The sequence below is a fragment of the Hemicordylus capensis genome, chromosome 2 (assembly GCF_027244095.1).
Source record: "Hemicordylus capensis ecotype Gifberg chromosome 2, rHemCap1.1.pri, whole genome shotgun sequence".
NCBI classification, from domain to species: Eukaryota; Metazoa; Chordata; class Lepidosauria; order Squamata; family Cordylidae; genus Hemicordylus; species Hemicordylus capensis.
This window is the reverse complement of record NC_069658.1, coordinates 243729003-243750235: the sequence shown is the minus strand read 5'-3', so window position 1 is coordinate 243750235 and position 21233 is coordinate 243729003. Positions and strand designations below refer to the sequence as shown.

Here is a 21233-nt window from a genome sequence, read left to right as displayed (position 1 = left end):
AAAGAAATAGAGAGACAATTAAGTATAGTTTTAAGTATAGTTTTTTTTACTGGTCCCACTACAGATCCATGGGGGTCCCCACTTCTTTCTTCCCTCCATTTGGTGCCAATGTTCCCATCAACTAGTGGTTGATGGGAAAGATGCCGGTCTGGGGATTTGATAATCTCCAATCATGATTAATTTTTGATTTACATTTCCTGTTTCTGTACAAATTTATATTTAAGCTCCATGCAAGAAAAATGGTCTCCCCCCAGTCTCTGCAAGTACAGGTTTGGACGTATAAATCCAGAAAAAAATTCTTTTAAATTTTTTTTGCAAGAGGCTAGAAGGCAGCATCCTCTTCAAATGGGCTCAAAGAAACATCAAAGCATGCCATGTATTTCAAGGATATTTGAGCAAGAGGGAGACCAAGGGGACTTCCAACACATCCCTCCTTACCCAGCAAGGTGGAAGCTCCACCAACTTCCTGCAAGGTCCACCTGGACAACGGCCTCTGCTTGACATCCAATGGAGCCCTCTCTGCCTCGGAGAAACCAGGAGCTGCTTCTGACAACAGTCCTGGAATCTGAAATAGAAGAAGTGATTGCACACAGGGAACAGGGAGAGGTAGAGATTAGGACAGGAATGGTGCAGAACAAGGCCTGAGAAGGGGTCAGCTGGGAGGGTCATCTCCTGCAAGGATTCTCCAGTTGCCTTCTTGGACAACTAGTGGCTTCTTCCAGGATCTCCTGGCTCACATTCTAGGCCTGTTGCAACGCCCAGCATGAAGCGCTCTCTTACCTGTTGCTCTTCCTTCTTCTTCTCTGCCTGGCTCAAACCTTGTGCCAGGGCCACCACCTGGGAACTATTCTTCGCTCTGTATTCCCTGACCCAGCTCTTCATCTCCTGTGGTAGGGTGGGCTGGAACCTTGCCAGGACCACCAGGTCCATGGTCTGATTTTTCGTGTTTTTTTCTGGCATTACCCATTGACTGCAAAAGTTGTTCTGTTGGTTAAAAATCTCTTGGGGGCCCTTGGCATCCTGGTAGCCACTCACGATCTTCTGTGTGGTCCTTTCCCAGAATCCCCCACTATTCTCAGAATCCCCCACTGCCTGGGTGGCATCAGGGCTGTTTCCTGCATCAAGGCCAGCAGAATCTTTCTTTCCCATCTTTAATCTGTGCTCCAGGGCAGCCTCCAACAAGATCCAAAGAACTACTCCTTCTCTCTTGAGGGATGAAAGTTTTTGACACCCAGATACCACTTTGTGGACCTTCTTCCTGTGCAAAAAGGAGACAAATGCCAGGAGTCAAAGAGAAACTAGAGAGGCAATGTGTGGGGGAGGAAGTGGGGGCAGAACAAAACCTTCATCCAATACAACCTCTTTTCCTTTGGTCGGACTCCAAGAATTGCAAAGCCTTCCTACTCCTCTGGGCTTCCTTACAGCCCCCCTCACCCCACTTGCTCCATCAACACTCCTCCCCTCCAGACCTCTGTCTCCTTTACTCCTCCAATTGAGGAGGAATTGTAGCTCAGTGGTTTCTTTGTCCTAGTCCCAAGTAGACAATCCTGGCCTAGTTGGGCCAGAGCTTTGACTCAGAAGGCAACTTCATCAATGTTCTTCAGCTGCCTCTAAGGGAAAATGAAAATAGCTTGAAACTGAACTGAGTCAACCCAAGGGAGCTCCTCAGACAAAGGGAGCTCCTGGCTATTGACAAGGGAGAATAATCCCACAGAACAGGGAAATATGTGAGGGGTAAGGAAGGTGGTGCATCTTCCAATGGGGTGAAAGGGGACAGGGGTGGGAGTGGAGAGATCAACCTTCCTCCCATCTCCCTCCCTCCCCCCCGCTCTATGCTCCCACATCAGCAGCTGCCTTTCCAGGCCCCATTACTTTTAGGCACCTAGCCACAGCGGGGAAGTAACTTGTCTAACGAGCAAAAGGTTGCTGGTTCAAATCCCCAGACTATGGGAAACACCTATATCAGGCAGCAGCGATATAGGAAGATGCTGAAAGACATGGTCTCAAACAGTGCAGCAGGAGGCAATGGGAAACCCCTCCTGTATTCTATCAAAGAAAACCACAGGGCTCTGCGGGCGCCAGGAGTCGACACCGACTCCGCCCCACAAATTTCCTTGAAGCAACTCCTAGTCTGAAGAGGGGCGAGCTCAAACTTGCTCCTCTAAGCAGAGGCCCCCTTTGTTCTCTCCCTTCCTGCTGGGTCTCCCACCCACAGCATTACTTCTCCACTAGGCATTGCGATCATGCCTTCGGGTGCCCCCCTCCCCACCCCCCAACACACAGGGGACTCACCAGATACCCCCGTAAGGGCGGAGAAGGCACTTGGACCCCAATACCACCACCACCAGAAGAAGAAGCAGCGTGAGAGCTTCAGTTCCCCCTTGAACGGGCTTCAGGCAGCAGCTCCGGATTTTAGTCCAGGCAGCAGCATTCCCAGCTAGGCCATCCTACCCTCCAGCGGATCCAGCCAGAAATCCCAAGGTGTGCCCAGTGCAGGTGCAGCCTAGCTTGAAATGCTGCAGAGTGCCGACGCTGAAATCCGGAGCAGTGCATTTTGGGGCACGTAGTTCTGAGAATGACTACAATGCATGCACTCATTCAACGGACTACATGTCCCCAAATGCACTGCTCTGGACTTTGGCCTCTGCTTGCCCTTCCGGCTACGCTCCACCCCTAGAGAGAGGGAGGGAGGGAGTGGGGGGATTGCCATTGCCAAGCAAGAGCAGCAGGAAGGGAATGCCGCTTTGGGCTTGATGCAGGGCTCCCTGGTAGCAGAGAAGGGAAGGTCCTCCTGTCTGCTGTCTTCTGCCCCCAGAGAGAGAGGGAGGCACGGCAGGGAAAGGGCGGAGGACGGGAAGGGCTCCCAAGAAGGCGACAGATATAGTGTGATTTGGGTTTGCCAACGTTTAGTTCCCTGAATAAGGGTAGCGACACAGGTTGTGGAGGTGGGGGGATCTTGATATTTCAAAATCCAACTTGAACATAGTGCATTGTCCCACTTGCTAAGCAGGCACCACCCTGGTTTGTATTTGGATGGGAGTCTACATGGGTGAGCACTGTAAGGTATTCCCCTTAGCAGAGAGGGCCACTCTGGAAAGAACATCTGCATAAAGAAGGTTCCAAATTCCCTCCCTGGACTCCCCAGACAGGGCGGAGAAAGACTCCTGGCTGTAACCTTGGAGAAGCTGCTCTTCCCTCTGTGTAGACAAAATGAACTAGATGGACCACTGGTCGGACTAGGTATAAGGGAGCTTCCTAAATTCCTATCAGGATTGCATCTTTCTCTCTGAGTATACTGTAACAGTATAATTCCCCCCTGTTTCTGCCTGGGGCTGGCATACCTGTCATACCATGGCACTTAATCTCCCTCCCTGGATTGACAGAGTCTGCCTCCGTGTAGTGCTGAGCTGGGCCAGACCCCCTTCCTAGCCCACTCCCTCCCTAAGAGTCTCCCAGCCAGGTCCAGCTTGTCCAAAGTCAAAGACGGGAAACAAAAATGGCACTTTAGGAGGAGCCTTGAGTGCAGGCCAACAGCTTGTTCACCCCTCTCTTGATCTCTAATGCCTAGAGGTCTCTGAAGAGATTGTTTGGGAGGAAGGATCATCAAGACAAGGCACCCTTTCAAACATGCTAGAGAGGACATTCCGGCAAATCTAATCCAAAACGATTAATTTAGGAAATGTCAGATTCCCCAGACTGAGTCACTCCCAAAGGCTAAAACAAGCACCCAATCAATCAATCATTTATTTATTTATCTATCATATTTCTATGCCGCCTTATATAAACATCTCTAGGCGGTGTACAAAGTTAAAACTCAGCAAATGTAAAATATAAAACCATTAACATTCACAAAATAAAACAAGTAAAAAACAATCTCAAAAGATAAGCATATTAAATAAAATTAAAATTTTCAGTTAATAGCCTAGGAGAACAGGTAGGTCTTGAGGTTATTCCTAAAAGCAAGAAGAGATGCTCTTATTTCAAGAAGGAATGTATTCCAGAGCCCTGGGAATACATGAACCACAGAGAAGGTACAGTAGTCACGAGTTGCCACCAAGCGAGCTGGCGCCAATCAATTAGGCTGATTAAGCAGACTTGCCCAGGGAAGGAGATGGGTTCTCTCCATTGTTCCCTTTAACAGGGATTTACAGATGTTGTTGACTACAACTCCCATAATCCCCAGCTGCAATGGTCAAAGGGGACCGGATGATGGGAGTTATAGTCAGCAACATCTGGGAATCTCTGTTACAGGGGATATTCCTCCTCGGGCCAACCTAGAACCAAATCTCCAAAACCAAACACTTGCTTCAGTAGCAAGATCATCATATTCGCTTAGGCCAGCTAGAAGAGAAATCAACAGGTTGCTTCCCTGTAACTTTGGTTCTTCTAGTGGCCATTTGTGCTCTTACATGAATGGATTTTGCGCCTGCGCAGAGACCATGTTGGAAATCTCTGGATATGATATCAAGGATTTTGGTGGTAGCCTCGCCCCCTATGGTGATATGACCATGCGTTGGCTTTCCCCCTTCGGTCCCCCCGAGTCCATAGGCACCATTGTTCTTCGATGTGGTCTGCTCCTCAATTTGCCGCCCCTCTCTGGGGGCGAGGGGAGAGCCGCCCGCCTTGTCCTTAAAAACCACTGCTGTGTGGTGGAATAAGGTCAGCGAAGGCTGCACAGCGGGAGCTGCAGGGAGAGGGTGAGGGGAAAGTCCCCTGCTTTATCTTTAAAACGCCACACAGCGGCTGCATCTGGAAGGGTGGTAGTGGGCCGAGGGGAAAGTTCCCCCTTTTAGCAATGCTGTAATGCGGGCGGCGAGGGAGAGCTCCTTCCATCTCCACTCCTCCCTCCCAAATGACTGCATGCCCCATCTGCATGGGTCTTTCTCCGCAGGTTTCTCCGCTATGGGTCTTTCTCCGCAGGTGGAGAGGAAGACCACCCTGTCACCTGCACAACGTTCTAAAGGTAAAGGGGGCGACTTTCCCCTCTCCCCTCCCTGCAGCCACCACTGTGCGGCCTCGTTGACCTTATCTCACCACCCACAGTGGTGGTTTTTAAGGAGAAAAAAAGGGGGTCTTCCACCCCTACCTTCGCTGCAGTGGTGGGGGCAGCAAATCCTTGGCTGCCTGCAAGCCACAAAAGGCTTAATCAGCCCCTGGTTCTAGGAATTCCGTTTCCTGTAGTCTTCAGCCATTTTAGCTAGTACTAACATTTCCCACTAGACTGTACTGGAGAGGAGAGCTGGTCTTGTGGTAGCAAGCATGACTTGTCCCCATAGCTAAGCAGGGTCTGCCCTGGTTGCATATGAATGGGAGACTTGATGTGTGAGCAATGCAAGATATTCCCCTCAGGGGATGGATCCACTCTGGGAAGAGAAGAAGGTTCCAAGTTCCCTCCCTGGCTTCTCCAAGATAGGGCTGAGATTCCTGCCTGCATCCTTGGAGAAGCCACTGCCAGTCTGTAAAGACAATACTGAGCTAGATAGACCAATGGTCTGACTCAGTATATGGCAGTTTCCTATGTTCCTGTGTACTATTTAGCAGCTCCATCTTCCAGAACTCAGTCGTTCTCAATACAATTTTAATGATCCTAATTGCATGTGCTGTCTTATTTTGCTAATTCCCCATGTGTATGATTTTGCTGGTTCACTCATCAATGTGGAATTTCTAATTCTCTTTTTAAATAACTATGATTGATTCTTCATTAGAAACGTATCTCACCTTCTCTTTTGTTCTGCTCTCACTAAAGTGGTTAGCCTATGGGAGCGATGGTTCCAACACGCACACCTGTGTTCAGCCCACGTGTAATAACAGCTGAATTCCATCCTGGGGTGGAGAGGTTTTTGTTTTTTTAATTAAAACAACTCTTACATGTTGTTGAGAACTCTGTTACTGGAAACGCTAAGTACACAATAAATTCACCTTAATGCAGTACATTGGAACCAGAGGAGCTTAGATGGAGAAACAAATCAGGGTAAGTACAGAGCTAAATACATATTTAAGTATACAGTAAACACTAAATACAATTTCTATAATAAAGAGATCCTATATATGTTTCCTCTGGCTTAAAGAAGCCTTGCAACATGAAACTGTGTCCCCATCAACTCAAGCATTAGGTGGAGGAAGTTCTACAGATCACGTCCACATTCTCTCCCCATTACAATAAGGTGTATGCTCTTTCTCATACCATGAAAATTCCTTCAGTTTATTATGCACATATGACTTGGCCCACCTAGTGTCCACACATCTGGCAAATCTTCCTTGCTCAAACTCTTTGGGACCCATCTCTACCTTCCCATTATGCACTGGAAACCTTTGTTCATTGCAAGGCCCTTTGTCTAATGGGGCTCTGGATTTCATGGCCTCCGTTCGTAGTCACCAAGTTCTATCCGGCTGTATGTATTTGGTAACAGAAAGCTTAGATCTGACATTTTGCTCAGGTATGGACAACTGTGTGGAGGATGATGATGGGGATTCAAAATAGTTAGTTACTTGTGGACAAATTATTACCTGGGACCATGAAACTGTGCAGGGGTTGAGGATCAGTCATGGTCCCCACAGGCCTGGGCAAGCTCAAACTTGATCCAGACTTGACAGACCTTTTTGAGACATCTGAGCAGGAGATTAATACACACACACACCTAGTTCACAGCCTTGGGATGTGAGGTGCTGGGCCCAAATGGGAACTCTTCTCTGATGGGGGGCAACTCACAGGACTCGCCTTGCTATCTGCTGTTCAGGTGAGGGTCCCATTCCATAGCTAGAGGGAGGACCTGTTCCTAGGACCAGTCTCTGCAGAAATGCTGGATCTCCCCTTCCTGAGATGCTCAAGAAGCCATTGGACCAGTCTTCCAAGGATCTACCAAGCTAGCTATCTTAAATTCCAATAACTGCTGGAGATGTGGATCCCCAGAAGCCAACACGACTCACCAGTTAATTATGCTGTCTATGGTGAAGCTCTCCATATAAACATCTTAGCTCTACAGTCTCTTCCGGCGCTCTAGGAATTGTGAATATGTGGTTTTTAACCATATTGTATCTGTGGATACTTGAAATGGGTGTCTATCAAACACCCTGCGGATACACGGAACTGTGAATAGTGGTTCCTTGAATAACAAGGTTATCCTGTATCATATAATAATAAATGATTATTTTTTTTTAAAGACAGAGATCCCCCTCCTCCAGACTGTCGGACTCCTTAGGGCAGGGGCTATAGCTCAGTGGCAGAGCACCTACTCTGCTTACAGACCATCTCAGTCTCTGGCAGCATCTCCAGCTGAGCATGGGGGAAAACGCATCTGAAAGCCTGAAGAGCTGTTTCTGGTCAGTGTCAAAAATGCTAGATGGGCAATGGTCTGACCCCTTTAAGGCGAATCTCCCCAACGAGGTTCGCCTTAATGGTTCACCTAGCTTCATCACTTTGTTCTTTTAGATGCCAGGTAAAGACCTTTTGGTTCACTCAGGCATTTTTAAATGTTCATTTTTAACTGGTTTTTAAAATGTTTTTTAAATTGCTCTGTATTGTATTTGATATTTTTCTTTTCCAAACCCCGCCCTCACCCGCCTTTCAGGTCTGTTATGATTTAATGTGTTATGTGTTTTTATTTCACATTTTAATGGTGTGTTGTGAGCCGCCCAAAGTACAATTTGTTATGGGGCAGCTAACAAATAAAGTTTTTTATTAATTAATAAAATAATATTATCATTATCATTATCATTATGGCAGTTTCACACATTCTGAGTCTGTCAGACAGAACCTCCTCAGAGTTCAGGATGTTTCATTTCTTGCATTTATATCCTCCCACTTCCACCACTCTGAGCTTCATATTTTGTCCTCACAACAACACTGTGAGGGGGAACAGGCGGAGAGATTAATGGTTTAAAGGAGGATAGAAATTAAAGCAAGGAGTGTGGGCCAAGGTCCCAGTCCTAATAGGACCACATGACTTCACTGGCCCAAACAAACCAGATACAACAAAGAGGTCCTGATTGTTAATGTCTTCCAGAAGTAGAAGAGAGTTTTGCATTCTATTAGTGGGCATGAAAAGGGTTAATAATCCAACAGAGGGTGGCTGCGGGCCTGAGTCAAAACTGCTAAACTGCTGCTATTTACTATCGGGATTAACTTAAGCACAATCAAAAGGTGGTTAAACCACACACACACACACACACACGTGCCTCCAGTACTCAAAGTCAGTGGTGTAACTATAATAGGGCAAGGGGAGACAGTTGTCGGGGTGCCCACTGCCTTGGGGTGCCCCCAGAGGCAAGTCACATGACTGACTCCCCCAGCCACACACCCGCCCGGACATTTTAAAATCTTGTCTCTGGGCCCACTACAACCTGCTACGCCCCTGCTCGAAGTGCCTTGCCAAGTGCACACTTAGTGACACACTCAGAGGCTATTCTCAGGATGGGGGGAAACCAGGCTAAAGAAGCCCAGCCCGGTTTTCCCCATTGTGAGAACCAGCTGGCCCGCAGGTGAGCCCGGTGGTTCTCTGGTGGTTAGCCCGCCAAAGTAGCCCTCCCCTTAGCCCAGGTTAGCAGAGCGAGCGCTCCACTAACCAGGGTTTTCTGATCATGTGCTGCCACAGTGCTGTTCCTCACCATGGTGACACATGAGGAGACCCCCGCCAGGAGGCTGCAAGAAGCCTCCCAGGCTTGGGGGGTCTCTCCAGGATGCTTTGCGTGCTCGCACAGGGCATCCTAGAACTTCCCAGGGGCCATGTGGCCCCTTATCCCAGCTGCCCCTGCAGGCTCGAGCCAGCAGTTGTGTGGTTGGCTGATCTGGCTGCCCAGCTACGAACGGGCTGCTCATCTGCAGGGATCTCCCGAACTCCCTGCGGTTAGCCTCAAAGCTCTTCTCAATGATCATGAGAAAAGCTTCTGAGTGTGACACCCAGGCACACACGGAGGCTTGCCTCAGCAACTGCAGGTTTTTCTATGCCTTGGCTTAAGAGGCAAGGGAACAGGAACAGAAACTGATCAGGTATGAGACAATAAATGGGCATCAGGTCCATCAAAAAGCCCCAGTTACAGGTCGTCTTGATGGGAGAAGGACCCAGACAGACTGGCCTGTATTCCCCAGGCATGGGTGGAGGCAGCCCAGGGCCAGCCCTGGGATTTTGGGTGCCCTAGGTGGAGTATGATTTGGCACCCTCCAACTCAGGATAGAGAAAAACGAGATATCTAGCTTGAAGAAGTATTTACTTTGAAATCTACATGAACACTATAAAGAGAAAAACAAGCAGTTTAGAATGGACCTTTACACAATGGCTGCTACTGCATGCCACAGCAACAATCAGACTTTGTCCCACCCAACTGAAAAGAACACTGTAAATTTCAAGGCGCATTGGCAGTGTGGAATTTGCAACTTAGGGTGCAGTGGGTAAGGTGTTGGACTAGGACTGGAAAGACCCGAGTTCAAATCCCCCATTCGGCCATGAAACTCGCTGGGCGACTCTGGGTCAGTCACTTCTCTCTCAACCTAACCGACTGCACAGCGTTGTTGAGGATAAACATAACCATGTAAAGTGCTCTGGGCTCCTTTGAGGAAGAACGGAATAGAAATGCAAAATTCAGTAATCCAAAGCCCTTTAGTTTAAAACGAGAGTTTAACAATCCAGCAGTAACAGCCTTTCCTTTCCTGTAAAGAGTGAACTGGAAGTGAACCCCGTCCTGACTGACAGGCAGTGACCTCTAGGGATCAGCCACTCAGCACGTGTTGGGTGGGTCCTAGAGGCCCATGGGGCAGGAAGAGAGGGGTTTTTTGTTCTCAAGGAGCTTGGTGGGATGTGAGGGAAGCATGGGCAAAAAGGCTTAGTGAGGAGCAATGAAATCTAAATGAATACTTTATTACACATTACACACACTTTATTACACATTAATTACACATTATTTGGCACTTTGAAAGGGAAACATGGATGCTTTGCTGCTCAAAAGAAAAACAAGACCATGCTTGTTAACCCCCATGTGGCTGCAGAGGACTCGGGGCAAAAAAAAGCAGTAGCTGCCATGTAAGCTTGTAAGCTTAGGGGTTCCCAACCTGTGGTATTCCAGCTGTTGCTGAACTACAACTCCCATCAACCCCAGCCACAATAAATTATAGCTGGGGATGATGGGAGTTGGCATTAGCAACATCCTGAGAACCATAAGCTGGAAACTCCTGTCCTGTGGAAAAGCCTAATCAACTTCACCTTGCTCAACAAACATGCAGGAGAACAGCATGAGAAAGTGCTTTAAAAAAAAAAAAAAATCCAAGCTGGTCTTAAACACACCACTTAGTGCAGCATCATTTGCAGGAGTTGCGCGCCCAGCTGCTCCTCTGCCGTGCCTTCTCCTCTGGGCGTGCTCCCCCCTCCCTCCGCCTTGGCTGGCATGCATGGCTTTCTCTCCCCACCCCCCGCTCCCCGACACACCTTCTTTGCCTTCCAGTCAATCATTTGGGGCGCACCCCAGGTCCTCCAACCACCCCACCCCCTCACCACAATCCCCAACAATAAAATAGAAGTTCAGCAAAATTAGCTCTTCTGTGCTTTGTTCCTAAAAAGAGAGGTGAACTGTAGAACTTGGCAGCATGCACTCTTTAAAAGGGGCAGATCGCAACTGGCTTAGTTTCTCTGGACTCTGAGGTCCCCAGCAACTCCCCAGCAGCCGTTGCTTGTTCTCCACATTAGGCATTGTAACTCCTAGCTTGCCGAAGCACGTTCAGTTTGAAAAATTGTGGGGGTGGAGAGGGGCTAGCTATCTCTTTAAGAGAAAGGACTACTGCGACAACGTTGGGTTTTGCGGTGGCAATATGCAAACAAGGGAGGACTCATGCAGCTAGGACAATTTAGTTGCAGATACTGAGGCTGCGATCCTTAGTAGCCTTATTTGGAATTTTAATTGTCTCTGAAAGTAATGGGTCTTGTTTCCAAGAAAGTGGCTTGGGAAGGATCGAATTATTAAAATGACCAAGAAAAGACGAACTATGTCCTCCTAGCCCGGGTAAGAATCTTTTCACGGGTGAAGGCAGGAAGCAGACTAAACCAGAGTGAGTGGGTGGGGAGGGATCCCTAAAACTCCAACCTTTTAGACAAAGGAGGCCTTTCAAAATGGGCTTTCTCAGGGGACACGTACCTCCTGGTAATCTTAGAAGCCCGAAGGGGGAATTTGGAGGGGCAGCAGCGGAGAAGAGCTGCCTGCTACAGCTGGAAAGGAAGGTGTGTAGGTCCCTCGCATGTGCTTTGCTGCCCTCACAGTGTTGGCGGCTCGATCTCCACACGCTGCTCTGTCAGGGTCTGTGATGTTAGGAAGGCGGGAGCAGCAGCTGTGTGTGTGGAGAACGCTGAGGAGTCCAGCCAATGAGAGCCTTTCTCTGAGCCCAGAGAAGGGTCAAGGCTGGCTGGCTGGGGCCAGGTCGGGGAAGGAGGAACCTACTCGGCAATAGTGAGATGGGGAAAAGAGAGAAGGGAGACAAGGAATACTGCGTAAGGAAAAAATACCGAAGGAAGCCCAGGGCTGGAAGTGGGCTGCAATCGAGAGGGCGGCGACAGCTGGGGAGTAGGGATGTATCATGTGACTTGCCTCTGGTGGGCCCCTCGAGGCGGGCGGGCCCCGAGACATCTGCCTCCCCTTGCCCGGTCATAGTTACGCCCCTGCTTTGATTTACCTCCTCTCCATAGATGCCTCAAAGGAGCAAAAAACCAATTACCTCAGCAGGAAGTCAGATAAGGCTCCACAAATGTGCATTCCCTCCTTATCAAAAGCAGGCTAGAGTGGGCAATAGGAACTCAGAGAAGTACCCATTAAAACACTGATTCATTTACTAGTGTTTCTGACTGAAAAGAGTCCACTCCATTTGCATTATCCTATTCATGCATTGTGTTGTAGTGCAGCAAAACAGACAAAACAATGGGATCTTTTGAGACTTCCCGGAACTGCCCTAGCCAAGAAAGAAGGTCAATTGGAATGTCCCCTCAGGACACGTTTTGGGCTTTATGTGCCCCTGGATTCTTCAGCCAGTGTGCTCCCCTTGGTCTCCAGTGCTACCCACTTGATTACCACCTTGTGGAGTCACCCGTTACTTGGACACTGCAGCGGGCACTTGCTATACCACTTAGCTGTGTTCTGCTCTGCGGGTCACCCTTGCTTCCAGGCCCTAGATCAGTTACCTTGCCAGATCCAATCTCCTCGCTAACACCTAGAGCTGGCTTCACGAGAACAGATGCCCTCTGGATCCATCCCGGCTATCTAACTCCCTTGATTCTTCACTGCTACTTGCTGCTCCCTGGTCTGCTTCCCAAGAAAAGTCGTCTTTCAGTCACTCCCGAGCAAGGTTCCCTCTAACAGGGATTCCCAGATGTTCTTGATTACAACTCCAGAATTCCAGAGAATTCCGCAAGTTGATTATGTGTTGTGTGAAAAAATCTGCCACAAGATGTGATGACAGCTTACAACCTAGATGGCATTAAGAGGGGTTTGGATAACTTTATGGAGGAGAGGTCTACCATCGGCTACTAGTTGGAGGGCTATAGGCCACCTCCAGCCTCAAAGGCAGGATACCACTGAGTACCAGTTGCAGGGGAGTAACAGCAGGAGGGAGGGCATGCCCTCAACTCCTGCCTGTAGGCTTCCAGCGGCATCTGGTGGACCACTGTGTGAAACAGGATGCTGGACTAGATGGGCCTTTGGCCTGATCCAGCAGTACTGTTCTTATGTTCTTATGACAGGAAACAGAGGGTAGGTATAAATGGAGAGTTTTCACAATGGAGAGAAGTCAGAATTGGGGTCCCACAAGGATCTGTACTGGGACCGGTGCTTTTTAATTTATTCATAAATGATCCAGAAGTTGGGGTAAGCAGCGAGGTGGCAAAATATGTAGATGTGCAGGAGATGTGAAAAAGGCCAATTCCATGCGAGGGACAATAAGGAAAGGGATTGAAAATAAAACTGCTAATCTTATAATAAAACTATGGTGTGGCCACACTTGGGAGTACTGAGTAAAATTCTGATCACCATATTTAAAGAAGGACATTGTAGATTTGGGAAAGGTGCCAAAGAGGGCAACCAAGACGTTCTAGAGCACCTTCCTTATGAGGCAAGGCTACAACACCTGGGGCTTTTTAGTTTAGAAAAAAAGATGACTGCGTGAAGACACGATAGAGGTCTAAAAAATCATGCATGGTGTGGAGAAAGTGTATAGAGAGAAATTGTTCTCCCTCTCCCATAACACTAGAATCAGGGGTCATCCCAAGAAATTGATTGCCAAGAATTTTAGGACCAGCAAACGGAAGTACTTTTTCACACAACGTATAATCAACTTGTGGAATTCTCTGCCACAAGTGGCGGTGACAACCAAGAACCTGGATGGCTTTAAGAGGCATTTGGATAATTTAATGCAGAAGCCTTTCAATGACTACTACTCTGAGGGCTATGGCTCACCTCCAGCCTCAAAGGCAGGATGCCACTGAATTCCAGTTGCAGGGGAGTAACAGCAGGAGAGAGGGCATGCCCTCAACTTCTGCCAGTGGACTTCTAGCGGCATCTGGTGGGCCACTGTGTGAAACAGGATGCTGAACTAGATGGGCCATGGGCCTGATCCAGCAGGGCTGTTCTTATGTTCTTAAATTAGGGAATGTCTCCAACCAAAGCTCTTCCCACACGGCAAGCATTTATATGGGAACACTAGTATGAAGCTTTTGATGAGAAGTCAGGTTTCTGTTGTGTCTGAAGCCCTTTCCACATTCCAAGCATGTATAAGGTTTTTCTCCTGTGTGAATCCTTTGATGTACAGTGAGTTCTGTACTTGTACTGAAGGCCTTTCCACACTCCAAGCATGTATAAGGTTTCTCCCCTGTGTGAACCATCTGGTGTGAAGTGAGATATGTACTTCAACTGAAGCACTTTCCACACTCCAAGCATGTATATATTTTCCCAGCTGTGTGAATCTTTTGATGTGAACTGAGATGTGCATTTCGACTGAAGCCCTTTCCACACTCCAAGCATGTATATGGTTTGTCAGCTGTGTGAATCCTTTGGTGTGTAGTGAGATATCCAATCTGAATGAAACCCTTATCACTGCAAACATTTATATGGATTCTCCCTTGTGTGAATCCTTTGGTGTGAAGTGAGGGAGTCAGTTCAAAGGAAGCTATTTCCACACTTCAAGCATGTTTCTCTCCCTTGTGGATCCTTTGGTGTGATTTATAACTGAAGCTCTTTCCACATTCCAAGCATGTATAAGGTTTTTCTCCTGTGTGAATTCTCTGGTGTGTAGTCAGGCCTTAGCTCTGGCGGAAGCTCTTTCCACACTCCAAGCATCTATATGGTTTCTCTCCTGTGTGAATCCTTTGATGTACAGTGAGATCTGTACTTTTACTGAAGCCCTTTCCACACTCCAAGCATCTATATGGTTTCTCTCATGAGTGAATCCTTTGGTGTGAAGTGAGGGAGCCAGATCGAAGGAAGCTCTTTCCACACTCCAAGCATGTATATGGTTTTTCTCCCCTGTGAATCCTTTGATGTGTATTGAGGTGTGAACTCACACTGAACTCACACTGAAGCTCTTTCCACATTCCAAGCATGTATAAGGTTTCTCTCCTGTGTGAATCCTTTGGTGTGAAGTCAGGTTTGAGCTGCGACTAAAACCCTTCCCACACTCCAAGCATTTTGTATGGTTTCTCCTCTGTATGTATATTCTCATGAGGTTGAAGACTGGATTCAGAACTGAAGCTCCGCCTGTAGAAAGGGCAAAGAGTCTTCTCTACTACGTTCTCCTTTCCCCCCAGTATTGTGATTGTATGCAATTCATCATGAGGAGAAGCAGGAGATCCATTCCTCGTCTTCTGCTTGACCTGAGTTTTTATTCTTTGCTGTTCCCTCTGTGTTCTTCCAGCACTTCCCAACAATACTCTGTGGCAGTTTCCCTCATTCTCACTCTCCCAACTGGCACCTGCTGGAATGAAGAGAGGAAACTGATCAGGTATGAGACAGTCAAGGGGCGTCAGGTCCTTGAACAAGCCCCAGCTACAGGTCGTCTTGATGGGAGAAGGACCCAGCCAGACTGGCCTGTATTCCCCAGGCATGGGTGGAGGCAGCCCAGGGTCAGCCCTGGGATTTTGGGTGCCCTAGGTGGAGTATGATTTGGCACCCTCCAACTCAGGATAGAGAAAAACGAGATATCTAGCTTGAAGAAGTATTTACTTGGAAATCTACATGAACACTATAAAGAGAAAAACAAGCAGTTTAGAATGGACCTTTACACAATGGCTGCGACTGCATGCCACCAGACCCTGGAAAAAGAAGAAAAAGGTTTCTCGCTCTCAGATCACATGATTCTTTCCCTTCTAAGCACAATCCAAAAGGGTCCTTAAGGTGAGGTAAGGTGAGAAGGGTATCAGTTAGAGAACATGCTCCCTTGCAGAGTTGTTATTTTTATATACCACTGCTTAACAAAAAGAGTCAAAGTGGTTTAAATAGCAAAAGAAATCTGGGGCAGGGGATGGTTCCCTGTCCCAAAAGAGTTCAAAGACTTGCAAAAAAGACGGAAGTCTAGATACCAGCACCAGCTACAGCAAAAGACATTATCCTGGGATGAAGGACCCTCGCTCTCCCCCTGGGATGAAGGACCCTCGCTCTCCCCCTGCTAACTACCTGACAGTCAAACTCTTCCAAAGCTGCCTCCTTGCCCAGTTGCCAAGTTTCATGCCTTATCTACATGAATGAAATATATAGATAGGTTTGTCCAAAAAAAAATCCATACTGGCTCTGTGCACAGTTCAAAATGCTGGTTTGGATGCATCAAGTCTACAACTCCTGTAATTAAACAGATTTTTAGCCTACTTAGGAGATCACTTGGCATTCCATGTATGTGTCCGTGTGTCTGCCCCCCGCCCCATCAACTCTGCAATGCCTGGACCAATATGAACCAAATTGGGTTTAGCCATAGGGACACACAGGTACACCTCACCGGCATAGTTTGTTATGATGTCATCTACCCCAATTCAAGATGGCAAAGACGTAAACATCTGAGGCACAAGTGAACTGCCTATCCAATTTGAATCAAAGTTGCTACAGCTGTAAGGACACATAGGGATGGCTCAATGGCATAGTTTAGGATGATGTCATCCACCCTGATTCAAGATAGTGGATGCTTGAGGTGCAAGTGGGCTAACTTGTGGGCTATCTAACCGATTTGAACCAAATTTGGTACAGTTGTAGTGTGTGACACACATGGACACCTCAATGGTGTGGTTTGTGATGATGTCATCCACCCAAGTTCAAAATGAACTTGAACATTGAACAAAATGAACTTGAACAAAATGCACATGAACATTTGAGGCACAACTGGGCTAACCTGTGAAGCACCTAACCGATTTGAACCAAATTTGAACACCCTGAGGTGCAAATGGGAACTGATTTAGCTCAAACTGGGTACAGTTGTAGGGACACATAGGGACACCTCAAACGCATAGTTTGTGATGATGTCATCCACCCCAATTCATTTAAAATATTTCTATACCGCCCAAAACCTGTGTCTCTGGGCGGTTTACAATTAAAATAATTTAAAACATCAAATCAATTAACAATTAAAATCGTTTAAATCATTAAAAACCAAGTATTAAAATTATTTAAAACTATAAATCTAATTAAAAGCCTGGGTGAATAAATGTGTCTTCAGTGCCTTTTTAAAAGTGGCCAGAGATGGGGAGGCTCTGATTTCAACAGGGAGCCCCTTCCAAAGTCCAGGGGCAGCAACGGAGAAGGCCCGTTCCCGAGTAGCCGCCAGACGAGTCTCTCCCCATGACCTTAACAGGAGGTGGGACTCATGGCTGAGAAGAAGTTCTTTTAAATGCTCGGAGTGGAGGCATGAACGTTTCTCGCATGTCAACAGCCTAACCAAATGAATTTGGACCTCATTTAGTCCAGTTCTAGGGATAGTACGTTGTACACTGCCCAGAGCCTCTGGATGGGGCAGTTTATAAATGAAATGAAATGAAATAAAGGAAAGTAGGCAGATCAGTTCTTACTAGTCAACTTGTTAAACTGTGGAACAGGCGCGTAACAACGATCGGACAAGGGGAGACAGTTGACTGGGGGCCCCACTGCCTGGAGGGGCCCCCCAGAGGCACCTCATGTGACTCCCCGTTGCCCCCTGCCCAGCCCCAAGGCCCCTCAGCCACTTGCCCTGTTCGCCTCTCTCCAGCTTGTTCTCCTGGCTGGCAATCGAGGCAGCAGGCAAGCTGCAAAGAGCTCCTTTTCTCCCGCCTCTCAGCTGATCGGCGGGTGGGCGGGGCTTCCACTGAGGCCTCCGTGTAGGCCTCTGTGAAGCCTGAACTCCAGTAGGGCCCAAGCCAGCCAGGAAGGAGGAGGCAGCCAGAGAGGCCTCCACTGTTCTCTGCAGCAGAAGACCCCTTGCTGCCAGGTAGAGTGTGAACTCCTTTTTGTGGTTACCTTCCCCGCCCCGGATATATAGGCATCTGCTTGCCATAGGGCTTTGATATGGGGGAGGGGGAGGGACTGAGAAATATTTATTTTTAAACAGCTTGGAAAATTTGCTGGCTTAAAAAAAACTATCTAAAAAGTCCTATAAGTGGCTTGTTTCATGGCAGAAAATTACAAAAACTTCTGGAAGAAACAGTATTATATTTATTTTATTCATTCATTCATTCATTCATTCATTTATAAATGCACTTATGTTCAAGTTGTTTTGCAACCCAGAAGGTCTGAGTGAGAACTGTGAAGCATGTGTGGTGCTTTTATTTTATTTTTCTTGTGTGTGAACTGCTCCCCAGTAACTTGCAGGGACTTCAGGGTAAATCTGGCCAACATGTGAATGCAGCACCTCCATTCCAGAGGAGATGTGTGTTAAAGGGCTTTAAAAGCCTCCTGTGAAAAACCTCCTGGAATCGAACTTGACTGAATTTGTTCAGAATTCTGAGAAAACAAACATAGGCTCACCCTGCATGGTTGAAAGTCTCCTTTGCTAATCTGCAGCGAGGGGCCCATTTTAATAATTCATCTTTCTAGTGTGTTCTAGGCATTAAAAGTAATACAAATGTATAGTACTCAATGTATATCACTATATATTGTGATGTGTGTGTGTGTATTCAGTGAAATGTATTTGCAGGCAGCATACTTATTTTGGAATATCAGACTTAAATCCTTGGGGGCCTGGGGTGTGCGGAGGCCCTGAACTTTGAGTGGGGGGGCCCCATTTTAAAATCTCGTCTCTGGGCCCACTCCAACCTTGCTACGCCCCTGCTGTGGAAGAATCTGTGACTGTGCAGGCACTGGCAGGCATCTTCTCCTCCATCCGGCAGTCAAGAGCAGCGAGTCCCAGGCGCAGCTTCCACCCCGCTCCTGCTCTCCCTCCGCCCAGCCCTGCCGGCTTCCTTCCAGCCCCAGTGACCTGCCTGAAGAGGGGACGGGCTCCGGTTCCCACCGCTCTCTCCCCCTGCACGATCCGGGGGGGGGGGACACTGGGGGGGGAAGGGGGTGCGTTCAGCGTCCACCATGCGGGGTGGCTGGACGGTGGGGCGAGGAGTGCATTGAGAACTCACCACCAGACCCCAGGAAGAAGAAGAGGACGAGGAGCCCGGAGCCCACACGCATCCCAGGCCCCTTTGCAGAGAAAGAGGTGGGGGCAGGCAATGACTTCCCGCTTCCATGCCTTCACTTTAACCCTTTGAGGGATCCCACACCAGAAAACACTGCGGACTAGCCGCTCGGTGACTTCCGCTAGAGCTGAGCTGCAGCACCTTTGCCTTCTAGAAGGTTTTGGTACTACAACTCCCATTATCCACAGCCACAGACAGTGCACAATAGTCAGCGATTATGGGGTTTGTAGCCCCAGCATCTGCAGCAGGACTGAAGCTGTACAGCCCTGCACGGAGGCCTGCCAGAAAGAAACCCTTGAAGACTAGCCGTGAACACGTGGTCTGAGAGAACCACACTGGAGACCAGTGTTCCCTCTAATAGGGATTCCTAGATGTTGTTGACTACAACTCCCAGAATCCCCAGCCAAAGGCCATTGCAGCAGCAGATGCTGGGAGTTGTAGTGAACAACATCTGGGAATCCCTGTTAGAGGGAACACTGCTGGAGACATTTAAAAGTACTTGCCAAGAAATTACATTTCAGTCAATAAAGAAAAAAATAAATCTGTACCTGCATCTTTTTCTTTTTTGCCATCTCTCCTACACATCTTTCTCAAAATCTGTCTCATGCAAAACCTCTGTCTGTAAGTTTCAAAGCAGCATCGAATGAAACAAGAAATGTCCTGGTTCTTTTTGGCTTTGATAAGAATTTATCTGCACTTATGTTGATACCTGAGGAATTCTAAAGTGGTGGAGAGGTCAGATTTCCCCTTGTGGATTCTGCCGCAGCAAGGCTGGTTTTTCCCATAATTTCAGCTTTAATCAGGACTTCCCCTAAATTCCCCAAGCTTACAGCACTCTGTTCTTAACATTCACATTTCACTCCTCCATGGATGCCATGTTTTTGCATGTGAGAGAAGCGAAAGAGACACATCTGTTGTGAGGAGAACTATGTACACCGCTCTAGTCCCCTTGGAGGAAGAGCAGAACACAAATGTAAAAATAAGTAAAGCCTGACTCAAATGCGGCCTTCAGAGAGCATCTGTTTTGGGAGTCCCTATTTAGATAGAGGAACAGGAAAAGCAGCCATCTTGAAACTGGCAAAACACAGCAACTGCCTTCCTTTGGGAACACTTCTTCTTTTAAAAGGAAATCTGCTCAAAATGCATGGAATTTCAGCAGAAAATACCAAAAGGAAACAGCCATTTCTATTTCCTGCCATCACAGGTGATCTTAACCAGCAAGCCTTGAAGAGTTGAAGGAGCCATCTTATGTATTGGGTGACTTTATACACGGCTGGGAAAGAATGCGGATATCTGGCGGCCAATGAAAGTGGCCACATAATCACTGAAAGCACAAAACATATGAAAGGCCAGGCTTCACCACAGGTTTAGACTGATCTAGCCATTAATCCCTTCTGCATGGGAATCCCAGAGATTGCAGGTCAGCAACAATGGGGTCTCATCCTTCCTAAGAGAAGTCTCAGCATTTCTACAACACTACAATTCCCAAGAGTCTCTGTTGGGGGAGTACAGTGAGAGGCACAAAACAAGTTATTCTAAGTGGTCTCTGTCCATCACACAGATGGGCGTCACGCCTGGGTGGAGAACCTACCGGAACACTCACAAGCGTGGTGTAGCGATTAGAGTGCTGGACTAGGACCAGGGAGACCCGAATTCAAATCCCCATTCAGCCATTAAACTTGCTGGGTGACTCTGGGCCAGTCACATCTCTCTCAGCCTCACCTACTTCACAGGGTTGTTGTGAGGAGAAACTTCAGTATGTAGTACGCTGCTCTGGGCTCTTTGGAAGAAGAGTGGGATATACATGAAATTAGTAGTAGTAGTAATAGTAATAATAATAATAATAATATCCCATCCCTCAAATTCCGGTCCTTCACAATGAGAACCTCCATCTTACTTGGATTCAGCTTCCCCATTGAGCCCATTACTGCCTATAGGCAGGCGTTTAGGGAATGGGTACCATTACCTGACGATGATGATGATGATAAGGAGAAATAGGGGTGTGTGTCATCAGCATACTGATAACACCCAGCACCAAATCCCCTGATGACCTCACCCAGAAGTTTCATGTAGATATTAAAAAGCATTGGTGACAGAACAGAGCCCTGAGGGATCCCATATAATAGCTCCTGTGTAGAAGGGATACCGTCACCAAGCACCATCATCTGGAATCTGCCCGAGAGATAGGAGCAGAACCACTGCAAAGCAGTACCTCCTATCCCCAACTCCCCTAGGTGATCCAGAAGGATACCATGGTTGATGGTATCAAAAGCCGCTGAGATATTCAAAAGAGCCAGCAAAGTCACACTCGCTCTGTAGATTCCACAATAGAGGTCCTCCATCAGGCCGACTAAGGCTGACTCAACCCCATAGGTCTAAAGTCAGTTTGAAGTGAGTCTAGATAATCAGTTTCCTCCAAAACCACTTTGAGCTGATTAGGCACCACTCTCTTAATCACCTTGCCCAACCATGGGAGATTGGAGAAAAGCCTATAGCTATCCATCACCCAGGGAACAAGGTAGGCTTCTTAAGAAGCAGTTTAACCACTGCCTCCTTCAAACAAGAGGGCATTCTGCCCTCCCTCAGCGATGCATTAATGATGTCAATTTCCCTACAAGATGAAAGCAGCCAAAT

At 47.6% G+C, this 21233-nt stretch overlaps 2 protein-coding genes across 4 annotated transcripts in view; both read right to left on the bottom strand.

The window, feature by feature from the left end:
- LOC128347429 (zinc finger protein 420-like) overlaps nt 1-2506 on the bottom strand; it is a 35865-nt gene extending 33359 nt beyond the window's left edge. For 2 of the 3 annotated variants that reach the window (XM_053302075.1, XM_053302066.1), the window contains exons 1-3: nt 2293-2506; nt 781-1258; nt 439-565 (exon numbers count right to left, since the gene is read on the bottom strand). In XM_053302075.1, the coding sequence (XP_053158050.1) occupies nt 439-565; nt 781-1149 (496 nt within the window). In that variant the 5' untranslated portion in view covers nt 1150-1258; nt 2293-2506. The remainder of the gene's footprint in view (nt 1-438; nt 566-780; nt 1259-2292) is intronic. The other variant, XM_053302065.1, reaches the window with a different exon arrangement.
- A 12321-nt stretch (nt 2507-14827) lies between these two features.
- Nucleotides 14828-21233, bottom strand: part of LOC128347428 (zinc finger protein 420-like) — a 48420-nt gene continuing 42014 nt past the window's right edge. Inside the window, exons 7-8 of the transcript XR_008317564.1 lie at nt 20191-20379; nt 14828-14932 (exon numbers count right to left, since the gene is read on the bottom strand). The gene's annotated coding sequence lies outside the window, so the exon portion shown is untranslated. The remainder of the gene's footprint in view (nt 14933-20190; nt 20380-21233) is intronic.